The 23,212-nt window shown below is 39.1% G+C and overlaps 1 protein-coding gene across 1 annotated transcript in view; it reads left to right on the top strand.

Annotated features, from left to right (window-relative positions):
- The window catches only part of gfra4a (GDNF family receptor alpha 4a), a 417,079-nt gene extending 397,077 nt beyond the window's left edge, over positions 1-20,002 (top strand). Inside the window, exons 5-8 of the mRNA XM_061925146.1 lie at positions 362-471; positions 9,415-9,549; positions 14,692-14,852; positions 19,539-20,002. Coding sequence (XP_061781130.1) covers positions 362-471; positions 9,415-9,549; positions 14,692-14,852; positions 19,539-19,700 — 568 coding nt within the window. The 3' untranslated portion in view covers positions 19,701-20,002. The remainder of the gene's footprint in view (positions 1-361; positions 472-9,414; positions 9,550-14,691; positions 14,853-19,538) is intronic.
- Positions 20,003-23,212: the final 3,210 nt, after the last annotated feature.

Below are 23,212 nucleotides of genomic sequence, written 5' to 3' on the forward strand. Positions count from 1 at the left end.
CAGCATCAATCCGCAATTAGTTAGCATATCAACATACGCTCTGTAGTATGAGGATAGTATTATGTCTTCCAATCATTATGGAACTTAGCGTTCTTTGCCTTCATTAAGCCAAATAAACGGACTTAAAAGTGGCTTTGCACTGTGCAGGGGCGTTAGCCACTGGCGAGAATGCTAGTTCGTTGCGGACGCCTTTGTGTTAAATGTCAACATGCATCATCATCACGCTACAATGACAGTGTTAAAAATGTATATCATAAATATCGGGTGTTGCTGTTATCGCACTGTCCTCCTGGAGTTTTGATCCGTGTGAGACGTCATCAGAGATATCAATTGTGTTTCACGAAAAAACACGTTTCTCCAGGTCTCGCTGGGCCCAGTTCCAGTACGACTGCCAGCCCTGGGAGCAGAGCGCCAGCGGCTGCAAGCAGGAGAACCATGGCGCGTGTCTGCTGGCCTACACCGGCCTGATCGGTAAGGAACACACCGAGATAGAAGACCACAATGTCACTCGGGGGGTGAACCGTCATCCTCCACGACTTGACCATTTGCGGATCTGTCTATGATTACGACCTTTTTGTTTTACGAACAACTGCAGTGTTGAATATCTACTTCAATAAGAGTTGCCTTTGGTGTTTCTTAGAATATCAGTGTGCAACTACAAAACTCAAAACCAGTGAGTAAATGGTAAATAAAAACAGAATACAATGATTTGCAAATCCTTTTCAACTTATATTCAATTGAATAGACTGCAAAGACAAGATATTTAATGATCGAACTGGTAAACTTTATTTTTTGCAAATATTAGCTCATTTGGAATTTTCAAAAAAGCTGGCACAAGTGGCAAAAAAGACTGACAAAGTTGAGGAATGCTCATCAAACACTTATTTGGAACATCCCACAGGTGAACAAGCTAATTGGGAAACAGGTGGGTGCCATGATTGGGTATAAAAGCAGCTTCCATGAAATGCTCAGTCATTCACCAACAAGTATGAGGCGAGGGTCACAACTTTGTCAACAAATGCGTCAACAAGTTGTCCAATAGTTTAAGAACAACACTTCTCAACGAGCTATTGAAAGGAATTTAGGGATTTCACCATCTACGGTCCAGAGAATCTGGAGAAATCACTGAATTTAAGCGATGATATTGGGCAATGCTGAAAGGTACATACAGGTTTTGGAGCAACATTTTTTGCCATCCAAGCAACGTTACCATGGACGCCCCTGCTTATTTCAGCAAGACAATGCTAAGCCACGTGTTACAACAGTATGGCTTCATAGTAAAAGAGTGCGGGTACTAGACTGGCCTGCATGTAGTCCAGACCTGTCTCCCATTGAAAATGTGTGGAGCATTATGAAGCCTAAAATACCACTGTTGAACAACTTAAACTGTACATCAAGCAGAAATGGGAAATAATTCCACCTGAAAAGCTTCAAAAATTGGTCTTCTTTGTTCCCAAATGTTACTGAGTGTTGTTAAAAGGAAAGGCCATGTAACACAGTGGTAAAAAAAAAAAATGCCCCTGTGACAACTTTTTGCAATGTGTTGCTGCCATTAAATTCTAAGTTAATGATTGTTTGCAACAAAAAAAAGAAGTTTCTCAGTTCAAACATTAAATATCTTGTCTTTGCAGTCTATTCAATTAAATATAAGTTGAAAGGGATTAGCAAATCATTGTATTCTGTTTTTATTTACCATTTTACACAACGTGCTAACCTTCACTGGTTTTTGGGGTTTGTAGATGAGGCAATTCCTGAAGGAATTGCGTGTGAATGCTCCAATGCTGAAGTTGAACTGAAATGCTGACAGAATGTAGTATGAATGTAAGAATAGTTTGAATGTTGAAGAGTTTGAATTTCCAGGAAAAACGGACTTTGGTTTGGAACTTGGGAAAGCTTTCAATGGGAACTTCCTGGAAATTGATTAGGAGCATGAATGTGCTGAATGAGCTGAATTGGTCGGTGTTGAAATTGTTGAAATCGGTCAAGAAATGTTCAAGTCAGTTTCCGTTTTTTCATTGAAATTAAATTACTACGGAATTTCAGGAAAACTGGGAATTTTTCAAGTTCTTAAACCAACTTGTTTTTTTTGTCCCGGCTAAGAGGAATGTTTTGACAGGTTGAAATGGGTTGAAAAATGTGAAAGGTACTAAAAAAGGTTTGAAACAAGGTTAGAAAGTGAGGCAAAAACAGGAATTGCTGGAAATGTGTTGAACGTGGAAAAATGGTTGTTTGGATTTCCAGGATGAATTGAAGGTGTTGAAGGTGGAATTGTTTGAATCGGTTGAAAAATGTGGGAATTGTGGATGTTTGAAAAATGGATAATTCATTTTAAAAAATTGATAATTAATTTTGAATGGGTAAAAATGTCCCTAAAACCTGGGAAATCTAAGAAACCCAGGATTTTTTTTTTATAATTGTTGTAAAATGGCACACAATTCCTGAACAGGCTGAATATTGTGGAGTTTGAACGGTTTGATTTAGATACAAAATGTGTGAGTTGTGGAACTTTGAAAAATGTTCCATTCTTTTTAATGGGGATTTCATTTAAATTTGGAAATTTGGGAATCTGGTCGGTGCTGGTATTTTTCAAATCGGTCGAGAAATGTTGAAGGTCTGATTGCTGCTTTGCACACTCTTGGCATTCTCTCGATGAGCTTCAAGCACACCTGTGAAGTGAAAACCGTTTCAGGTGACTACCTTTTGAAGCTCATCCAGAGAATGCCAAAAGTGTGCAAAGCAGTAATCAGAGCAAAGGGTGGCTATTTTGAAGAAACTAGAATATAAAACATGTTTTCAGTTATTTCACCTTTTTTTTTGTTAAGTACATAACTCCACATGTGTTCATTCATAGTTTTCATGCCTTCAGTGACAATCTACAATGTAAATAGTCATGAAAATAAAGAAAACACATTGAATGAGAAGGTGTGTTCAAACTTTTGGTCCGTACTTTATATGTATATGTATATATTTGTATGGATATATGTATGTATGTATATATATATATGTATGTATGTACGTGTATGTATATATATATATATATATATATATATATATATATATATATATATATATATATATATATGTATATAGTATGTATGTAAATATATTGTATGTATGTACGTATATATATATATATATATATATATATATATATATATATATATATATATATATATATATATATATATATATATATATATATATATATATATATATATATACATATATAAATAAGCGGTAGAAAATGAATGGATGGATGGATATATATATATATATATATATATATATATATATATATATATATATATATATATATATAGATATATATATATATATATATATATATATATAATATACATATATGTACATTAACATATATTTACGTATATACACATTTGTATATACACACGCAAACACACATATATATGTGTGTGTGTGTATATTATGTGTGTATATATATAAATATATATGTATATATATATATATATATATATATATATATATATTATGTGTATGAGGTGCATGAACAATATACGACAAATCATCTCAAACCACAACAAAACAATTGCAAATGAGCCGTCGGCCCCCAGACAGAGCGACTCCAAAGGCTGTAACTGTCGAAAGAAACCTGATTGCCCTCTCAACGGGGGGTGCTTACAAACATCAGTTGTCTACCAATCTAAGGTAATACGCAAGGACATTAACACATCCGACACATATGTAGGATTAACCGAGGGAGAATTCAAAACCAGATGGAACAATCACAAGGCTTCTTTCAGGAACAAAAACCTGCGAAATACCACAGAACTCAGCAAACACATTTGGGACCTCAAAGACAATAATGTTGAATATTCAATAACATGGCAAATTCTTGCATCCAGCAAACCTTACAATAGTGGTAATAAAAGATGCAACCTATGCTTGAAAGAGAAACTGTTTATTATTTACCGTCCAGACCTGTCATCCCTCAACAAGCGCAGCGAAATTGTAACAACATGCCGCCATAGACGGAAACACCTCCTAGGTAACACATGAGCCAATCACCACGCCCCTAGGCCAGCCTGTACCCACCCACTCTGTGCCCTATATAAACCATGGTATGCGAATGCTCCCATTAAAATCTCCTGATGATTGAGGGTACCCCCCCCTCATGAAACAGGCCTGTAGAGATGAAATAGTCTTGTGATTTTTTTCCCACACATACATATATATATATATATATATATATATATATATATATATATATATATATATATATATATATATATATATATATATATATGTATAATTTTTAGCTGCCTTGGTGTGCATTTTTTACCAGTGGGATTGCACCTAAATCAAAATGATTACGTATTCTGTATCAATCCTCCACTTTTTAATAAACTACTGCATGAAACTTACACTTTGACTCAGATAGTAATTATCTCTCGCTGCAGTCCAATATTACTTTACTGTATTATTTTAACTTCTAAAAAAATTAATATTCACTATAAACATTAATATACTTTTAAATGGGTAAAGAAAGACGGCCTTTTCTGTGGTAAATCGGACAATCTTCACTTTTTATTGTGGTCTTAACTCGGAGTCAATGTAGTCGGGACTGATTAAAGTAAGTTTGATCAGCTGTTCTGGAACACCCCCCAGGCCCACAGTCACTTTACACAAACATTGTTTGACTTCCTTTGAGTACGTTAGAGATCCAGGCCGCGAGGCTGTGTAATAGATAAAAAAAAGTACTCCACCAGAAAGCCAGACTGCTTTTTGTCAGCAAGTTCGCGCTTATCAAAGCTCGGTGGAGCATGTAGACGTACTCGCTGATCGCTACACAAACCCTGCAGCGGGGAATGAAAGGGAGGCTGAGGACGCTGACGCCGCATCGGCACACGCGAGAGGAACACGTGGAGTCCGGACGTCGTGTTGGGAATCATTTAGAGTCCAGGTGTCTTCCTGCCATGTGTCGTAGAGGCCGTGGATTTTCAAACTGTGGTGCTCCATATAGTGGTACCGTAAATTCTGGACTACAGGTAAAAGCCAGTAAATTAGAATATTTTGAAAAACTTGATTTATTTCAGTAATTGCATTTAAAAGGTGTAACTTGTACATTATATTTATTCATTGCACACAGACTGATGCATTCAAATGTTTATTTCATTTCATTTTGATGATTTGAAGTGGCAACAAATGAAAATCCAAAATTCCGTGTGTCACAAAATTAGAATATTACTTAAGGCTAATACAAAAAAGGGATTTTTAGAAATGTATGAAAAAAAGTATGAAAATGAAAAATATGAGCATGTACAGTACTCAATACTTGGTTGGAGCTCCTTTTGCCTCAATTACTGCGGCGTGGCATGGAGTCGATGAGTTTCTGGCACTGCTCAGGTGTTATGAGAGCCCAGGTTGCTCTGATAGTGGCCTTCAACTCTTCTGCGTTTTTGGGTCTGGCATTCTGCATCTTCCTTTTCACAATACCCCACAGATTTTCTATGGGGCTAAGGTCAGGGGAGTTGGCGGGCCAATTTAGAACAGAAATACCATGGTCCGTAAACCAGGCACGGGTAGATTTTGCGCTGTGTGCAGGCGCCAAGTCCTGTTGGAACTTGAAATCTCCATCTCCATAGAGCAGGTCAGCAGCAGGAAGCATGAAGTGCTCTAAAACTTGCTGGTAGACGGCTGCGTTGACCCTGGATCTCAGGAAACAGAGTGGACCGACACCAGCAGATGACATGGCACCCCAGGAGAGGCACAGGATCCACGTTGCCTGAAGTCTAGTGTAAAGTTTCCACCATCAGTGATGGTTTGGGGTGCCATGTCATCTGCTGGTGTCGGTCCACTCTGTTTTCTGAGATCCAGGGTCAACGCAGCCGTCTACCAGCAAGTTTTAGAGCACTTCATGCTTCCTGCTGCTGACCTGCTCTATGGAGATGGAGATTTCAAGTTCCAACAGGACTTGGCGCCTGCACACAGCGCAAAATCTACCCGTGCCTGGTTTACGGACCATGATATTTCTGTTCTAAATTGGCCCGCCAACTCCCCTGACCTTAGCCCCATAGAAAATCTGTGGGGTATTGTGAAAAGGAAGATGCAGAATGCCAGACCCAAAAACGCAGAAGAGTTGAAGGCCACTATCAGAGCAACTTGGGCTCTCGTAACACCTGAGCAGTGCCAGAAACTCATCGACTCCATGCCACGCCGCATTAACGCAGTAATTGAGGCAAAAGGAGCTCCAACCAAGTATTGAGTATTGTACATGCTCATATTTTTCATTTTCATACTTTTCAGTTGGCCAACATTTCTAAAAATCCCTTTTTTGTATTAGCCTTAAGTAATATTCTAATTTTGTGACACACGGAATTTTGGATTTTCATTTGTTGCCACTTCAAATCATCAAAATTAAATGAAATAAACATTTGAATGCATCAGTCTGTGTGCAATGAATAAATATAATGTACAAGTTACACCTTTTGAATGCAATTACTGAAATAAATCAAGTTTTTCAAAATATTCTAATTTACTGGCTTTTACCTGTATAAGCCGCTACTTTTTTCCTTGGCTTTGTACCATGCGGCTTATAAAACGGTGCGGCTCATTTATGGATTTGTCTTCGCTGACGGCCATTAAGTTTAATAAGTTAAAAAAACAAACAAAGACACTGAAATGGTGTGTTATTGTTTGTGCTGCGGCGCCATCTTTTGGATGAGTTTGCTCACTGCAGGTGCTGTATTGCCGTTCTGTTTCGACTAAGCTTTCAACCGGAAGTAGAAGTCCTGTCCCGTAGCGTTCTACTCGTATTGATTCCTCATCACCATAAGCAACGTTTGTAAGTTTTACAATACATCTAAAACAATTCGTACTTACTAAACCGTCCCATGGGTGATGTCTGTAGGAGTGTTTTCATTTGTTTGTGCTATCGTAATGTAATGAAGCTAGCGTCGTTGCCATTAGCTACTATGCTAACACGTTTAGTTTTAACTTACGACGACATTCTTTTTGTGTTGTTTCAGTTTCACAAATTCCACAGTCATTTCACCAAAACCTCACCGTGGAGTTATTGAGTCTGATTAGCTGATTGGAGAGCTAGCTTGCGCAGCTAGTGGGTCCATGACTGTTGTGTGACTATCATAAAGTAATTAGTCACTGAGAGTGGAAAGCAGGGCTCTGTCTGACACGCCGGGTCCAAGGATGCAACATGAAGTCATTACTGCTGTTTTGAGGGTGATTTATTAACTTCTGTTTTGTTTGATCAGCCGTTTTACTGCCGTGTTACAGACACGGTTTGGAAACAGTTAAGGTATGTCAATAAACATTTACAAAATATTTCTGTGTGAATATCTAATTTCACAACAAATAAATAGCCGCGGCTTATAGTATACAGTGGGGCAAAAAAGTATTTAGTCAGCCACCAATTGTGCAAGTTCTCCCACTTAAAATGATGACAGAGGTCTGTAATTTTCATCATAGGTACACTTCAACTGTGAGAGACAGAATGTGAAAAAAAAATTTGGATTTTTAAAGAATTTATTTGTAAATTATGGTGGAAAATAAGTATTTGGTCAATAACAAAAATTCAACTCAATACTTTGTAACGATTACTATAGGTCTTTACCAGGTTTGCACACACAGTAGCTGGTATTTTGGCCCATTCCTCCATGCAGATCTTCTCGAGAGCAGTGATGTTTTGGGGCTGTCGACGAGCAACACGGACTTTCAACTCTCTCCACAGATTTTCTATGGGGTTGAGGTCTGGAGACTGGCTAGGCCACTCCAGGACTTTCAAATGCTTCTTACGGAGCCACTCCTTCATTGCCCGGGCGGTGTGTTTGGGATCATTGTCATGCTGGAAGACCCAGCCACGTTTCATCTTCAAAGCTCTCACTGATGGAAGGAGGTTTTGGCTGAAAATCTCACGATACATGGCCCCGTTCATTCTTTCCTTAACACGGATCAGTCGGCCTGTCCCCTTAGCAGAAAAACAGCCCCAAAGCATGATGTTTCCACCCCCATGCTTCACAGTAGGTATGGTGTTCTTGGGATGCAACTCAGTATTCTTCTTCCTCCAAACACGACGAGTTGAGTTTATACCAAAAAGTTCTATTTTGGTTTCATCTGACCACATGACATTCTCCCAATCCTCTGCTGTATCATCCATGTGCTCTCTGGCAAACTTCAGACGGGCCTGGACATGCACTGGCTTAAGCAGGGGCACACGTCTGGCACTGCAGGATTTGAATCCCTGTCGGCGTAGTGTGTTACTGATGGTAACCTTTGTTACTTTGGTCCCAGCTCTCTGCAGGTCATTCACCGGGTCCCCATGTGTGGTTCTGGGATTTTTGCTCACCGTTCTCATGATCATTTTGACCCCACGGGATGAGATCTTGCGTGGAGCCCCAGATCGAGGGAGATTATCAGCGGTCTTGTATGTCTTCCATTTTCTGATAATTGCTCCCACAGTTGATTTTTTCACACCAAGCTGCTTGCCTATTGTAGATTCACTCTTCACAGTCTGGTGCAGGTCTACAATTATTTTCCTGGTGTCCTTCGACAGCTCTTTGGTCTTGCCCATAGTGGAGTTTGAGGTTGTGGACAGGTGTCTTTTATACGATAACCAGTTCAAACAGGTGCCATTAATACAGGTAACAAGTGGAGGACAGAAGAGCTTCTTAAAGAAGAAGTTACAGGTCTGTGAGAGCCAGAGATCTTCCTTGTTTGAAGTGACCAAATACTTATTTTCCACCATAATTTACAAATAAATTCTTTAAAATTCCTACAATGTGAATTCCTGGATTTTTTTTTCACATTCTGTCTCTCACAGTTGAAGTGTACCTATGATGAAAATTACAGACCTCTGTCATCATTTTAAGTGGGAGAACTTGCACAATCGGTGGCTGACTAAATACTTTTTTGCCCCACTGTATGTAGGTTATAAATGGAAAACGTTTTTTTTTTTTTGTTCTAAAATTTAGTGGGTGCGGCTTATATATTCCGGTGCGCTCTACAGTCCGAAAAATACGGTAATGAAATATGCAAACAAAGTGTTACTGGTCAAACTATGTGTTATGTTACAGCAGCCGAAAATATTAAATATATGTGTTAAATAAAACCTCTGTCTTGTTTTTAATGAATGCTTATGCCTACTACGCTACTGTATCATAATGTTGGTCATTATGGTGGTCATTTTTTGCTATAAACTGTTTAAATCTCTGTTGCCTTCTAACCATCGCCAAACACTGTCTGGACAAAAGTATTGGGACACTCGTAAAAGCCCCAGACGCCACATTTTTTAAACCTGACACTTCCGGTGGGTGTCCCAATACTTTTGTTCACAGGAGCTGCATAAGTCATTTCAACTGTGTGTGTGTGTGTGTGTGTGTGTGCGTGTGTGTGTGCTATTAAACTGTGTGTTCCCTGCTCCAGGAAGCACAGTCACGCCCAACTACCTTGACAATTCCACCTCCAACGTGGGACCATGGTGCTCCTGCAGTGCCGGCGGCCACCAGCGGGAGCAGTGTGGAGACTTCCTGGCGTTGTTCCACGACAACGTCTGCCTGAGTGAGTCAAAGAGAAGATGCTGATGACGCCATGAGGACTATAATATCAAAATGATCACTCTGCATCGCGTGCAAAGTGTAAAGTTGTTTAAATAGTGGGGATGGGATGAATTACGCCGAACAAATAGTATGAAATATACACGAGCGACGGAGAAATGCCATTACTCTCAGGTGTGACCCACATTACGTGTACTTGATGTGTACTTTATATTCAAAATCAAAATAGTAATATTACAATGATGTGTATATTAAGCGTTTCTGGGTGTTGTTGATAAATGGCTTTGGCTTTGCATAGTAGAGTTTTAACTTGCACTTACAGATGTAGCGACCAACTGTAGTTACTGACAGTGGGTTTTTGAAGTGTTCCTGAGCCCATGTGGTGATACCCTTTACACACTGATGTCGGTTTTTGATGCAGTACCGCCTGAGGGATCCAAGGTCACGGGGCATTGCCGCTTGTGAAATCACGTGCAGTGATTTCTCCAGATTCTCTGAACCTTTTGATGATATTACAGAGCGTAGATAGTGAAATCCCTAAATTCCTTGTAATAGCTGGTTGAGAATTGTTGGTTTAAAACAATTTGTTGACACATTTGTTGACAAAGTTTGTGAATGACTGAGCATTTCATGGAAGCTGCTTTTCTACCCAATCATGGCACCCACCTGTTCCCAATTAGCCTGTTCACCTGTGGGATGTTCCAAATAAGTGTTTGATGAGCATTCCTCAACTTCCTGTCTTTTTTGCCACTTGTGCCAACTTTTTTTAAACATGTTGCAGGCATCAAATTCCAAATGAGCTAATATTTGCAAAAAATAACAACGTTTTCCAGTTCGAACGTTAAGTATCTTGTCTTTGCAGTCTATTCAATTGAATATAAGTTGTATTCTGTTTTTATTTACCATTTACACAACGTACCAACTTCACTGATTTTGGGTTTTGTACATTGCACAAACTGTTGACCGCGTGGTATTTGGATCTTAGTAAATTAGGCCCATTGATGTATGAGAGTTCAACCGATCATGAGTTTTCAAACTCTAAGTAATTTTTACAATCTGAGTCGGTATGTTGTTATTTATGTAGCTTCTCTGAACAAATGCAGGTTTGGGTCGAACAGACAGGTCGAAGTAAACACAAAAATCGAAAACGTTCACGTTTAAAACAGCAAGTGCGCTGTGGGTGGGCTCGTGTACGTGCGGGGTTGGACCAAACAGTCCAAGAACTGGACCGAGGTCTTTAGCATGCCAGTTATTGGCTACAGATGCAAGTCCCCTGTAATTGACCCAACTGTCAAAGTCAGTGCACATAGCTGATAGGAATTCTGTAAAATCATCAATAAATTAATTTGAATGGTTGCAAATAGTGTTCAGTGAGTTGAGTGAGTCAGCGTGCACACACGCAGCGCATACAAGCAGAAACGATGTGAAGAAAAAGAATGTAAAAAAAATAAAGTGGTGGTTCTGCTGGTTGATAAAGAGGCTGCGTGAAGCGCAATATGAATAATTGGGCTTTGAAACTAACGATAAAGGTGACGCTTTAGACGGGTATATAATGATATAATGAATATAACAACAAAACAATATAATATAACAACGTAACAGTATAATATATTAATGTAATGTAACTAGAACATAATATAACAACATCACTCAATAATTAATATAACATGACATAAAAACATTATCTAGCATAACATCATAATATAATAACATAACATTATAACAACATAACATAATAAAATATGTAATAACATTATAATTTAACATTATAACATAATATAATAACAGGAAGTAACATTATAATGTAACACCATAAAATAATAATATAACATAACCTAATAATATAATATAATAACATAATATCATATTATAATATAATAACACAACATAACATTATAATAACAACATAACATAATACAAATAATATAATATAACATTATAATATAACATCCATCCATTTACCACCGCTTGTCCCTCTCGGGGTTGCGGGGAGTGCTGGAGCCCATCCCAGCTGCACTCGGGCGGAAGACGGGGTACACCCTGGACAAGTTAACAACATAACATAATAAAATAATGTAATAACATTAAATAACATTATTATATAAGAACACAGTGTCATATAATAATATAATATAATACATGAAATAACATTATTATATAACAACATAACATAATGCAATAATATAGTATAAAAACATGAAATAACATTATAATATAACATAATATAATAATATACATGAAAGAACATCATGTAATATAACATAAAATAACAATATAATATAACAACATAATAACATGAAATAACCTTATAATATAACAACATAATATAAAACAATAATATAATAACAATATAATATAACAACAAAACATCATATAATAATATAAAAGAATAGCATTATAATATAACACCATAACATAATATAATATAATAACATGAAATAACTTTATAATAATAACAACATAACGTAATATTATATAATACATGAAATAGCATTATAATATAACATAACATAATTTAATAACATGAAATAGCATTATAATATAACAACATAACATCGTACAATAACATGAAATAACATAATATAACAACATAACATCATATAATATAATATAATAACATGAGATAACATTATATATGTCCCAATATCAATATTTTGGTACCGGTACCGATACCAAATATACTTTTCGGTACTTTTCTAACTAAAGGGGACCACAAAAAATTGTTTTATTGACTTTATTTGAATAAAAAAACTTAGGGTACATTAAACATATGTTTATTATTACAAGTTTGTCCTTAAAAAGATAGTGAACATACTAGACAACTTGTCTTTTAGTAGTAAGTAAACAAACAAAGACTCCTAATTATTGTGTCATTATTTTGTCAACATTATTAAGGACAAACTGTAAAAATGGATTATTAATCTACTTGTTAATTTTCTGTTAATATCTGCTTGTTTTCTGTTTCAACATGTTCTATCTACACTTCTGTTAAATTGTAATAATCACTTATTCTTCTGTTGTTTGATACTTCACATTAGTTTTGGATGATACCACACATTTAGGTATCGATCCGATACCAAGTAGTTACAGGATCATACATTGGTCATATTCAAAGTCCTCATGTGTCCAGGGACATATTCCCTGACTTTATAAACATCATATACATTTTTTGTGATGCCAAAAAATATCGACGTTATCATAGTAGTATTGACTAGATAGACCGGTACTTTTCAGAGGCGGTATAGTACCGAATATGAGTCATTAGTATAATTAATATAATAACATTATAATATAACAACATAACATCATATAATAATATAATAAAATAACATAACATATAATAATATAATATAATAACATGAAATAACATTATAAAATAACAACATAACATCATATAATAATATAATCTATAACATAACATTATACATTAAAAAGGCCGGGCAGCACAGTGGAAGAGGGGTTAGTGCGTCTGCCTCACAAAACGAAGGTCCTGAGTTCTATCCTGCGCTCGGAATCTTTCTGTGTGGAGTTTGCATGTTCTCCCCGTGACTGCGTGGGTTCCCTCCGGGTACTCCGGCTTCCTCCCACCTCCAAAGACATGCACCTGGGGATTGGGGCATTAAGGGCGCCGCCCTCAACTGGTTCCGGTCGTACCTAACCGACAGGAGTTTTTGTGTAAAAGTAGACAGTTTTATGTCGTCCACAGCTCCTTTACCACATGGGGTCCCCCAGGGCTCAATCCTTGCCCCAATTTTATTTGCGCTTTACCTTCTCCCCCTTGGTTCTATTTTTAGGAAGTACAGTATTGCATTTCATTTTTATGCCGATGATTGCCAGATTTATTTTCCCATGGCACAAAATAACACGGTTCAACGTCTTATTGACTGCCTGCACGACATCAAAGTCTGGCTTTCAGCTAACTTCCTGAGCCTAAATGAAGATAAAACAGAAGTTATGTTGTTCGGTCCAAGTCGCTCTCCCTCCCCCAACGTTGACCTCGGCACTCTGACCCCGTATCTCAGCGACTGTGTCACAAACCTGGGGGTAAAGTTTGACTCAGATTTTAAATTCGAAAAACAAATCAGCAGCGTCGTTCAAAAAAGCTTTTATCAATTACGCCAAATAGCGAAAGTGAAACCGCTTCTATCAAGACATGATCTTGAGAAATTAATCCACGCTTTTATCTCGACTCGTCTTGATTATTGTAATGCCCTGTATGTTGGCATTAGCCAGGCCTCCCTCGCCCGCCTGCAGCTCGTGCAGAACTCTGCTGCTCGTCTGCTAACACAGACCCGCAGACGTGAGCACATCACCCCTATTTTAGCGTCCCTTCACTGGCTCCCTGTGCGTTACCGAATACATTTTAAACTCCTTTTATTTGTTTTTAAATGTCTAAACAACCTCGCGCCAACCTATCTCTCCGACCTCCTTCAGCCTTACTGCCCCACCCGATCCTTAAGATCAGCCGATCAGCTGCTGTTGACGGTCCCTGACACAAGGCTGAAGCTTAGAGGTGACAGAGCTTTCGCCGTTGCTGCTCCCAAGCTCTGGAACGACCTACCCCTGAGTGTTAGACAAGCCTCCTCTCTTCCTGTTTTTAAATCTCTCTTAAAAACATACTTTTATTCCATGGCTTTTAACACTGAGTGATATCCATCCTGCAATGGCGCCCCTTAATACACCTGCTGTGATCCTGTTTTTATGTTTTTATGTTTTTATTAATTCTATTTTAATTATTTATTTTTTATCGTGTTCTGTTTGTGTTGTGTTGTGTTTGCTCGGTACTCGTTTTATCTTTTAACCTGCTCATTGTACAGCACTTTGGCTACCCCTGTGGTAAATTTTAAATGTGCTCTATAAATAAAGTTGATTTGATTTGATTTGATTTGATTGGTTGATTGACAACACTAAATGGTCCCTAGTGTGTGAATGTGAGTGTGAATGTTGTCTGTCTATCTGTGTTGGCCCTGCGATGAGGTGGCGACTTGTCCAGGGTGTACCCCGCCTTCCGCCCGATTGCAGCTGAGATAGGCTCCAGCACCCCCCCGCGACCCCGAAAAGGACATGCGGTAGAAAATGGATGGATGGATGGATTAAAAAGGCCAATGTGCAAAACCTTAATGAAGTCTTCTTCTCCCTCATCCAGAGAACGCCATCTTGGCTTTTGGCAACAGCTCGGATGTGAAAACAGGCGGTGGTCAGTCCGGGATTCCCAGCCCGACCGTGTACTCTCCCTGGGCCAGCGCCGCCCCGGGCGTTTCCATGGAAACAGAGCAGAACATCCTGAGAGCACAGATACCAACTCAAGTGAGCCTTTTTTTTTTTTTTTTTTAATAGTCTCCTCATCACATTTTAACAAAACAAGCTCTTCCAAAGATGTTTGAATAACGAGCAGATGCTCAAAGTAACAATTTATGCTTTTTTTTAAGGCCGCCTCCAAGATTAAAAAACTTAAGTGGATTAAATTTAAAGAATGAGGACGGTTACTTAGTGCACAGGAAAGTCTCCCAATTTGTGCCTGAAATCCTTCTCACGCCTCATAGCACAAATTGCCTCGTTTTTAGAAGGCTAAACTAGTTTCACAACAAACATTTCTCACATGGACTTCAAACGATCTTATTAAAATTGTAAAATCCTGGATCCATCAATATTTATTCACCACTAGCTGGGTCACCAAACCATTTCAGCTTTCTTCTTTTACTTTTTATAAGAAAATCCCAACATTTTCCCACTGTACTTAATAGTGTACATTCAGGGCCCGATCTACTACAAATAGTAAGTGCTAAATAGCGTGCGTAAACTATAAAGTCGCACGTAGAATCAGTGGCGTGTCCTGGGCGATCTACTAAGACTGTGTGTCCTATTTGTACTCCGGCTGTCGTCATGGAGACACTCATTTCCCTCCACAGTCATGGGCAGAATGTTCCAGAAATGCATGCAAGGAGGCATAAAAATGCATGTTTTTCAATAATACGTCTCCTACTGAAAAAATTAACGCCATTAAAAAAACAAAAAAATGCTAAGAAACACCCAAACAAAGGTCATTCAGCAGCTATAAAATTAGAAAAAGATATTGCTGAACCGACGATACTTGTAATATTTGCATTTCTGACGCCTCCGACAGACAGAATATTCTCTTAATCATCTTTCTTTCGCGCATCACATTTGTGCGTGACTGTGCCAGTTTGCACGTGCTTTCTAAACATGTCGAATATAGAAACAAAACAGTGGCTTCAGAACAGTTTCAGTCTTGAGAAATCACATCGCTGAATAGTTATATTTGCATCTCTTCCTCGCTGGACGGATTGTATTCCTCAGTTTGCTCATTTAAGAGACGCAATCTTCGACGCACGAGCTCAGTAGCTCAGCTTTGCACGCGTTTTAATGCAAACCTTTTGTAGACGCTGCAAAACTACAAAGGGTTACACTTTTCTGAACTCTAATTTGTTTAGATTTTTTTTTATTGAAAATAAACTAAAAAAAAAATCTCTGAAAATCTTTTTTCCCCACGTTCAGTTTTTCGTAAAATAGATGCACAAAAGAAATGTTTTAATTAAAAATAACATTTTAAAACTAAATTTAAGGGGGAAAATACAATTTTAACTTTTGAAAAACTTCGAAAAAATTTTTGTTTTTTCTTACAAAATTTTACATTAATTAGAAACTCAAAATGTTAAGAAAATGTTGAAGTCGAAACATATACAGGTAAAAGCCAGTAAATTAGAATATTTTGAAAAACTTGATTTATTTCAGTAATTGCATTCAAAAGGTGTAACTTGTACATTATATTTATTCATTGCACACAGACTGATGCATTCAAATGTTTATTTCATTTAATTTTGATGATTTGAAGTGGCAACAAATGAAAATCCAAAATTCCGTGTGTCACAAAATTAGAATATTACTTAAGGCTAATACAAAAAAGGGATTTTTAGAAATGTTGGCCAACTGAAAAGTATGAAAATGAAAAATATGAGCATGTACAATACTCAATACTTGGTTGGAGCTCCTTTTGCCTCAATTACTGCGTTAATGCGGCGTGGCATGGAGTCGATGAGTTTCTGGCACTGCTCAGGTGTTATGAGAGCCCAGGTTGCTCTGATAGTGGCCTTCAACTCTTCTGCGTTTTTGGGTCTGGCATTCTGCATCTTCCTTTTCACAATACCCCACAGATTTTCTATGGGGCTAAGGTCAGGGGAGTTGGCGGGCCAATTTAGAACAGAAATACCATGGTCCGTAAACCAGGCACGGGTAGATTTTGTGCTGTGTGCAGGCGCCAAGTCCTGTTGGAACTTGAAATCTCCATCTCCATAGAGCAGGTCAGCAGCAGGAAGCATGAAGTGCTCTAAAACTTGCTGGTAGACGGCTGCGTTGACCCTGGATCTCAGGAAACAGAGTGGACCGACACCAGCAGATGACATGGCACCCCAAACCATCACCCAACCATGCAAATTTTGCATTTCCTTTGGAAATCGAGGTCCCAGAGTCTGGAGGAAGACAGGAGAGGCACAGGATCCACGTTGCCTGAAGTCTAGTGTAAAGTTTCCACCATCAGTGATGGTTTGGGGTGCCATGTCATCTGCTGGTGTCGGTCCACTCTGTTTCCTGAGATCCAGGGTCAACGCAGCCGTCTACCAGCAAGTTTTAGAGCACTTCATGCTTCCTGCTGCTGACCTGCTCTATGGAGATGGAGATTTCAAGTTCCAACAGGACTTGGCGCCTGCACACAGCGCAAAATCTACCCGTGCCTGGTTTACGGACCATGGTATTTCTGTTCTAAATTGGCCCGCCAACTCCCCTGTGGGGGTATTGTGAAAAGGAAGATGCAGAATGCCAGACCCAAAAACGCAGAAGAGTTGAAGGCCACTATCAGAGCAACCTGGGCTCTCATAACACCTGAGCAGTGCCAGAAACTCATCGACTCCATGCCACGCCGCATTAACGCAGTAATTGAGGCAAAAGGAGCTCCAACCAAGTATTGAGTATTGTACATGCTCATATTTTTCATTTTCATACTTTTCAGTTAGCCAACATTTCTAAAAATCCCTTTTTTGTATTAGCCTTAAGTAATATTCTAATTTTGTGACACGGAATTTTGGATTTTCATTTGTTGCCACTTCAAATCATCAAAATTAAATGAAATAAACATTTGAATGCATCAGTCTGTGTGCAATGAATAAATATAATGTACAAGTTACACCTTTTGAATGCAATTACTGAAATAAATCAAGTTTTTCAAAATATTCTAATTTACTGGCTTTTACCTGTATATATAATTTTTTTATATTTTTTTAGAAACAACTATTAGATTTCCCCCCTCGATTTTATTTTCATTAAAAAGAAAAACAAATCTTTAAAAAGCTTGAAAAACTTAAATTTAGGAATGGGAATCGATAACATTTTTTACAATAATTATTGCATCTTAGATTCTGCTTAACAATGCTTAACGATTAGGATCGATTCTCATTTGGACCCAACATTCAGAGGCCCAGAAAAAAAATAGTTGGTTTTGAAAATAAATACAAAAATAATAATAGAAATATTTATTTTTGTAGAAATGAACCAAATAAATGATTATGTGGCAATCATGCACAAATGTTCTCATGGAATTTAAAACTCTTCTTTTTAAGAAGAAAATATGATTTTCATCCACAGGAATCCACAGTGGGAACTAGTTTTTTAATCACATCCATATTATAATTGTTTATTTTTTTAAATTGCAAAGAAACAAACTTAAAAATGTATGGTTTTGTTTAAAAAAAAAATGATGGAAATGATGGAAAGCGCCACTCTACATAGCAACTGACGCTACGGTCAAACTTAGAATTGCAACAAAAAAAAACTTTTAAGATATTGAACCCCATCTAAAGCGGGGTAGTATGTTATTTGTTTTATTTCAATATAATTTTTCTCTGTTGCGCAAGAGAAACCTGCTCAGTGGCCTAGTGGTTAGAGTGTCCGCCCTGAGAACGGTAGGTCGTGAGTTCAAACCCCGGCCGAGTCATACCAAAGACTATAAAAATGGGAGCCATTACCTCCCTGCTTGGCACTCAGCATCAAGGGTTGGAATTGGCGGTTAAATCACCAACAATGATTCCCGGGCGCGGCCACCGCTGCTGCCCACTGCTCCCCTCACCTCCCAGGGGGTGAACAAGGGGATGGGTCAAATGCAGAGGACAAATTTCACCACACCTAGTGTGTGTGTGACAATCATTGGTACTTTAACTTTAAACTGAAAAAAAAAAAGACAACTTATCTATTTTTTTTTATTAAACAGTTTACATTAAATTTGCCAAAGAAAAAAGTTTTAAATTTAAAAAAAAAATTGAAAATCAATCAATCAATCTTTATTTATATAGCCCTAAATCACAAGTGTCTCAAAGGGCTGCACAAGCCACAACGACATCCTCGGTACAAAGCCCACATACGGGCAAGGAAAAACTCACCCCAGTGGGACGTCGATGTGAATGACTATGAGAAACCTTGGAGAGGACCGCATATGTGGGTAACCCCCCCCCCCCTCTAGGGGAGACCGAAAGCAATGGATGTCGAGTGGGTCTGACATAATATTGTGAGAGTCCAGTCCATAGTGGATCCAACATAATAGTAAGAGTCCAGTCCATAGTGGGGCCAGCAGGACACCATCCCGAGCGGAGACGGGTCAGCAGCGTAGAGATGTTCCCAGCCGATGCACAGGCGAGCGGTCCACCCCGGGTCCCGACTCTGGACAGCCAGCACTTCATCCATGGCCACCGGACCTGTGCCCCCCCCCTCAAGGAAAAGGGGAGCAGAGGAGAAAAGAAAAGAAACGGCAGATCAACTGGTCTAACAGGGGGGCTATTTAAAGGCTAGAGTATACAAATGAGTTTTAAGATGGGACTTAAATGCTTCTACTGAATCTGTTTCCCAAAATCAAAAGAAAAGTGATTTTCTGTATTGACTGAAGATACGCAATTTGAAGCTAACATGACCTTTGCCCTTTACTGGTTCCAGGTCAAGGACAACAGATTGTGGGGTGACGATGGAGACTCCACTCTCCCCTCCCCCAAACTCTCGGATCGCTCATGCGGGCGCCCCTGCTCTTCTTCACCCCGCCTGCTGATGATGATGATGATGATGATGATGATGATGACGACGCTCCTCTACGGCCACTAGGGGGGGGTCGCTCATGCCAGCCGTCGCTGATGGACAACTTGGGGGGGTGGGACGTGAAAGTGGGCGGGGTCAAGTTTCCACGCTTTGTCTTTTTTTTTTTTTGTCTTTGGTGAATCATGACTCGGCACTTTTTGGTGCGCCCAACAGATCAGGAAGCGCGGCGCCCCATTTCCCGCTTCCGAAGTGTCGGAGATGACTAACTTTGTTGCCAGAGTTTTATCGATTATTGAACCTTCCTTTGTCGTGACCGAAGATCATTGATGTGAGTCGTCATTGTGACCACCAGGGGGCGGGACTGAGGCGGCGTTTCCACGTGGTTTGCTGTCAAGTACTGTTTGTGTTCCTCACGGGTTCAAAGTTCACGTGTTCACGCCTCCTCCTGCTCCTCACAAACACACCCCAGTCCGCCTTGTGTCGCACGGCAGAAGCACAACTCTGCTCGCACAAACCAACGCCACAAAAGTGTCGCACGGGTCCTTTTCCCCCCCCCCGACATAAAGACAAGAAGAAGAACGTGTCGGAGCAACAACGCAACACGCTCATCCTTTTTGGGACCAAACGTCCCTTTTTACACCACTTGTGTGTTTCTGTCGGGCAAATGCTTTGCGTAGGTTGCCACGACAACCGACAAAGCAACATTCGATTACCGAGGAAAGGACGAATCATTTTAAAGAAAGAAATCATCAATGTTCTTCTCCAAAGTGTATTTATTCTTGTGTTTGACACTTTCACTCAATAAAGCTCTAATGTACAAAACAAAACGTTTTCTTGATTAGCAATGATGAAAAAAGTGATTCTATAAATGACATACATATACATATACAGGTAAAAGCCAGTAAATTAGAATATTTTGAAAAACTTGATTTATTTCAGTAATTGCATTCAAAAGGTGTAACTTGTACATTATATTTATTCATTGCACACAGACTGATGCATTCAAATGTTTATTTCATTTAATTTTGATGATTTGAAGTGGCAACAAATCCACAATACCCCACAGATTTTCTATGGGGCTAAGGTCAGGGGAGTTGGCGGGCCAATTTAGAACAGAAATACCATGGTCCGTAAACCAGGCACGGGTAGATTTTGCGCTGTGTGCAGGCGCCAAGTCCTGTTGGAACTTGAAATCTCCATCTCCATAGAGCAGGTCAGCAGCAGGAAGCATGAAGTGCTCTAAAACTTGCTGGTAGACGGCTGCGTTGACCCTGGATCTCAGGAAACAGAGTGGACCGACACCAGCAGATGACATGGCACCCCAAACCATCACTGATGGTGGAAACTTTACACTAGACTTCAGGCAACGTGGATCCTGTGCCTCTCCTGTCTTCCTCCAGACTCTGGGACCTCGATTTCCAAAGGAAATGCAAAATTTGCATGGTTGGGTGATGGTTTGGGGTGCCATGTCATCTGCTGGTGTCGGTCCACTCTGTTTCTTGAGATCCAGGGTCAACGCAGCCGTCTACCAGCAAGTTTTAGAGCACTTCATGCTTCCTGCTGCTGACCTGCTCTATGGAGATGGAGATTTCAAGTTCCAACAGGACTTGGCGCCTGCACACAGCGCAAAATCTACCCGTGCCTGGTTTACGGACCATGGTATTTCTGTTCTAAATTGGCCCGCCAACTCCCCTGACCTTAGCCCCATAGAAAATCTGTGGGGTATTGTGAAAAGGAAGATGCAGAATGCCAGACCCAAAAACGCAGAAGAGTTGAAGGCCACTATCAGAGCAACCTGGGCTCTCTTAACACCTGAGCAGTGCCAGAAACTCATCGACTACATGCCACGCCGCATTAACGCAGTAATTGAGGCAAAAGGAGCTCCAACCAAGTATTGAGTATTGTACATGCTCATATTTTTCATTTTCATACTTTTCAGTTGGCCAACATTTCTAAAAATCCCTTTTTTGTATTAGCCTTAAGTAATATTCTAATTTTGTGATACACGGAATTTTGGATTTTCATTTGTTGCCACTTCAAATCATCAAAATTAAATGAAATAAACATTTGAATGCATCAGTCTGTGTGCAATGAATAAATATAATGTACAAGTTACACCTTTTGAATGCAATTACTGAAATAAATCAAGTTTTTCAAAATATTCTAATTTACTGGCTTTTACCTGTATGTGTATCAGTGACGTGCGGTGAGGTTGATGGCTGGTGAGGCACTGACTTCATCACAGTCAGATTTACAAACATATGAACCCTAAAGAGTATCTTATTCACCATTTGATTGGCAGCAGTTAACGGGTTATGTTTAAAAGCTCATACCAGCATTCTTCCCTGCTTGGCACTCAGCATCAAGGGTTGGAATTGGGGGTTGAATCACCAAAAATGATTCCCGGGCGCGGTGCCGCTGCTGCCCACTGCTCCCCTCACCTCCCAGGGGGTGATCAAGGGGATGGGGTCAAATGCAGAGGACAAATTTCACCACACCTAGTGTGTGTGTGACAATCATTGGTACTTTAACTTAATTTTACACATACAAACTGTAGCACACAAAAAAGCACATTTAATCAAAACATTTTTATTATGGTCTTACCTTTACTTATAAATGAAGTCCATGCGCCGCTCCTTTTGAACAAAAGCATCGATAAGTTGTTTATAGAAGTCTTCCTTATCTTTCTTCAGTTTTAAAAGTCTCTCTGTCTCGATGGAGATCTTCCTTTAATTATTACCTCCTGCTTCGATTGAAAGTCCAGTTTAGAAAACTGTTTTATTAGGGCCCGCCATGGCTCATTGCAAAAGGACTCCCACAGGGAGTCCTTATGCAATGGGACATAAGGACCTATTGTTATTCTAAGGTTTTATTATTATTCTTTATTCTTTCTTTATTCTTCCGCCGCCTCTTTGAGCACTAATTTGACCCACTTAGCATGCTTCAAAACTCACCATATTTGACCCTAAAATTGCCTTTTAATAAAAAAACCAAACCCCAAAACTCAAAATTGCGCTCTAGCGCCCCCTAGGAAGAAAACAAAACTAGACTGCCTGTAACTCCCACTAGGAAGGTCGGAGAGACATGAAACAAAAACCTTTATGTAGGTCTGACTTAGATCTACATTTCATAATTGTATATCTTTGGGCTAAAATCAACAGGAAGTTGGCAATTCCCCCTTCAAGACAAAAAAGTACTAAAAACAGTCACTTTTGCCTCTTTGAGCTGTAATTTGACCCCCTTAACACGCTTCAAAACTCACCGAACTCAACGCACACATCAGGACTGGCTAAAACTGTGATCTAATAAAAAAAAACCTAACCCCAATTTCAAAAATTGCGCTCTACAGCAATTTTTTAATACAACGCACAAAAAACTGCTCCTCGGATGAAAAAACTTACATCTCTATGTAAGTCTCACTTAGACCTACATTTCATAAATTGACAACCCCCAGCAAAAATTCACAGGAAGTTTGCTATTCCCCCTTCAAAACAATTTTTTTTTTAAAAACGGTCACCTTCCTTCAAAAACGAACTCCTCTGAGCGCGTTTGTCGTTTCGCCTTCAAACTAACACAGG

The sequence above is a fragment of the Nerophis lumbriciformis genome, linkage group LG29 (assembly GCF_033978685.3).
Source record: "Nerophis lumbriciformis linkage group LG29, RoL_Nlum_v2.1, whole genome shotgun sequence".
Classification (NCBI taxonomy): Eukaryota; Metazoa; Chordata; class Actinopteri; order Syngnathiformes; family Syngnathidae; genus Nerophis; species Nerophis lumbriciformis.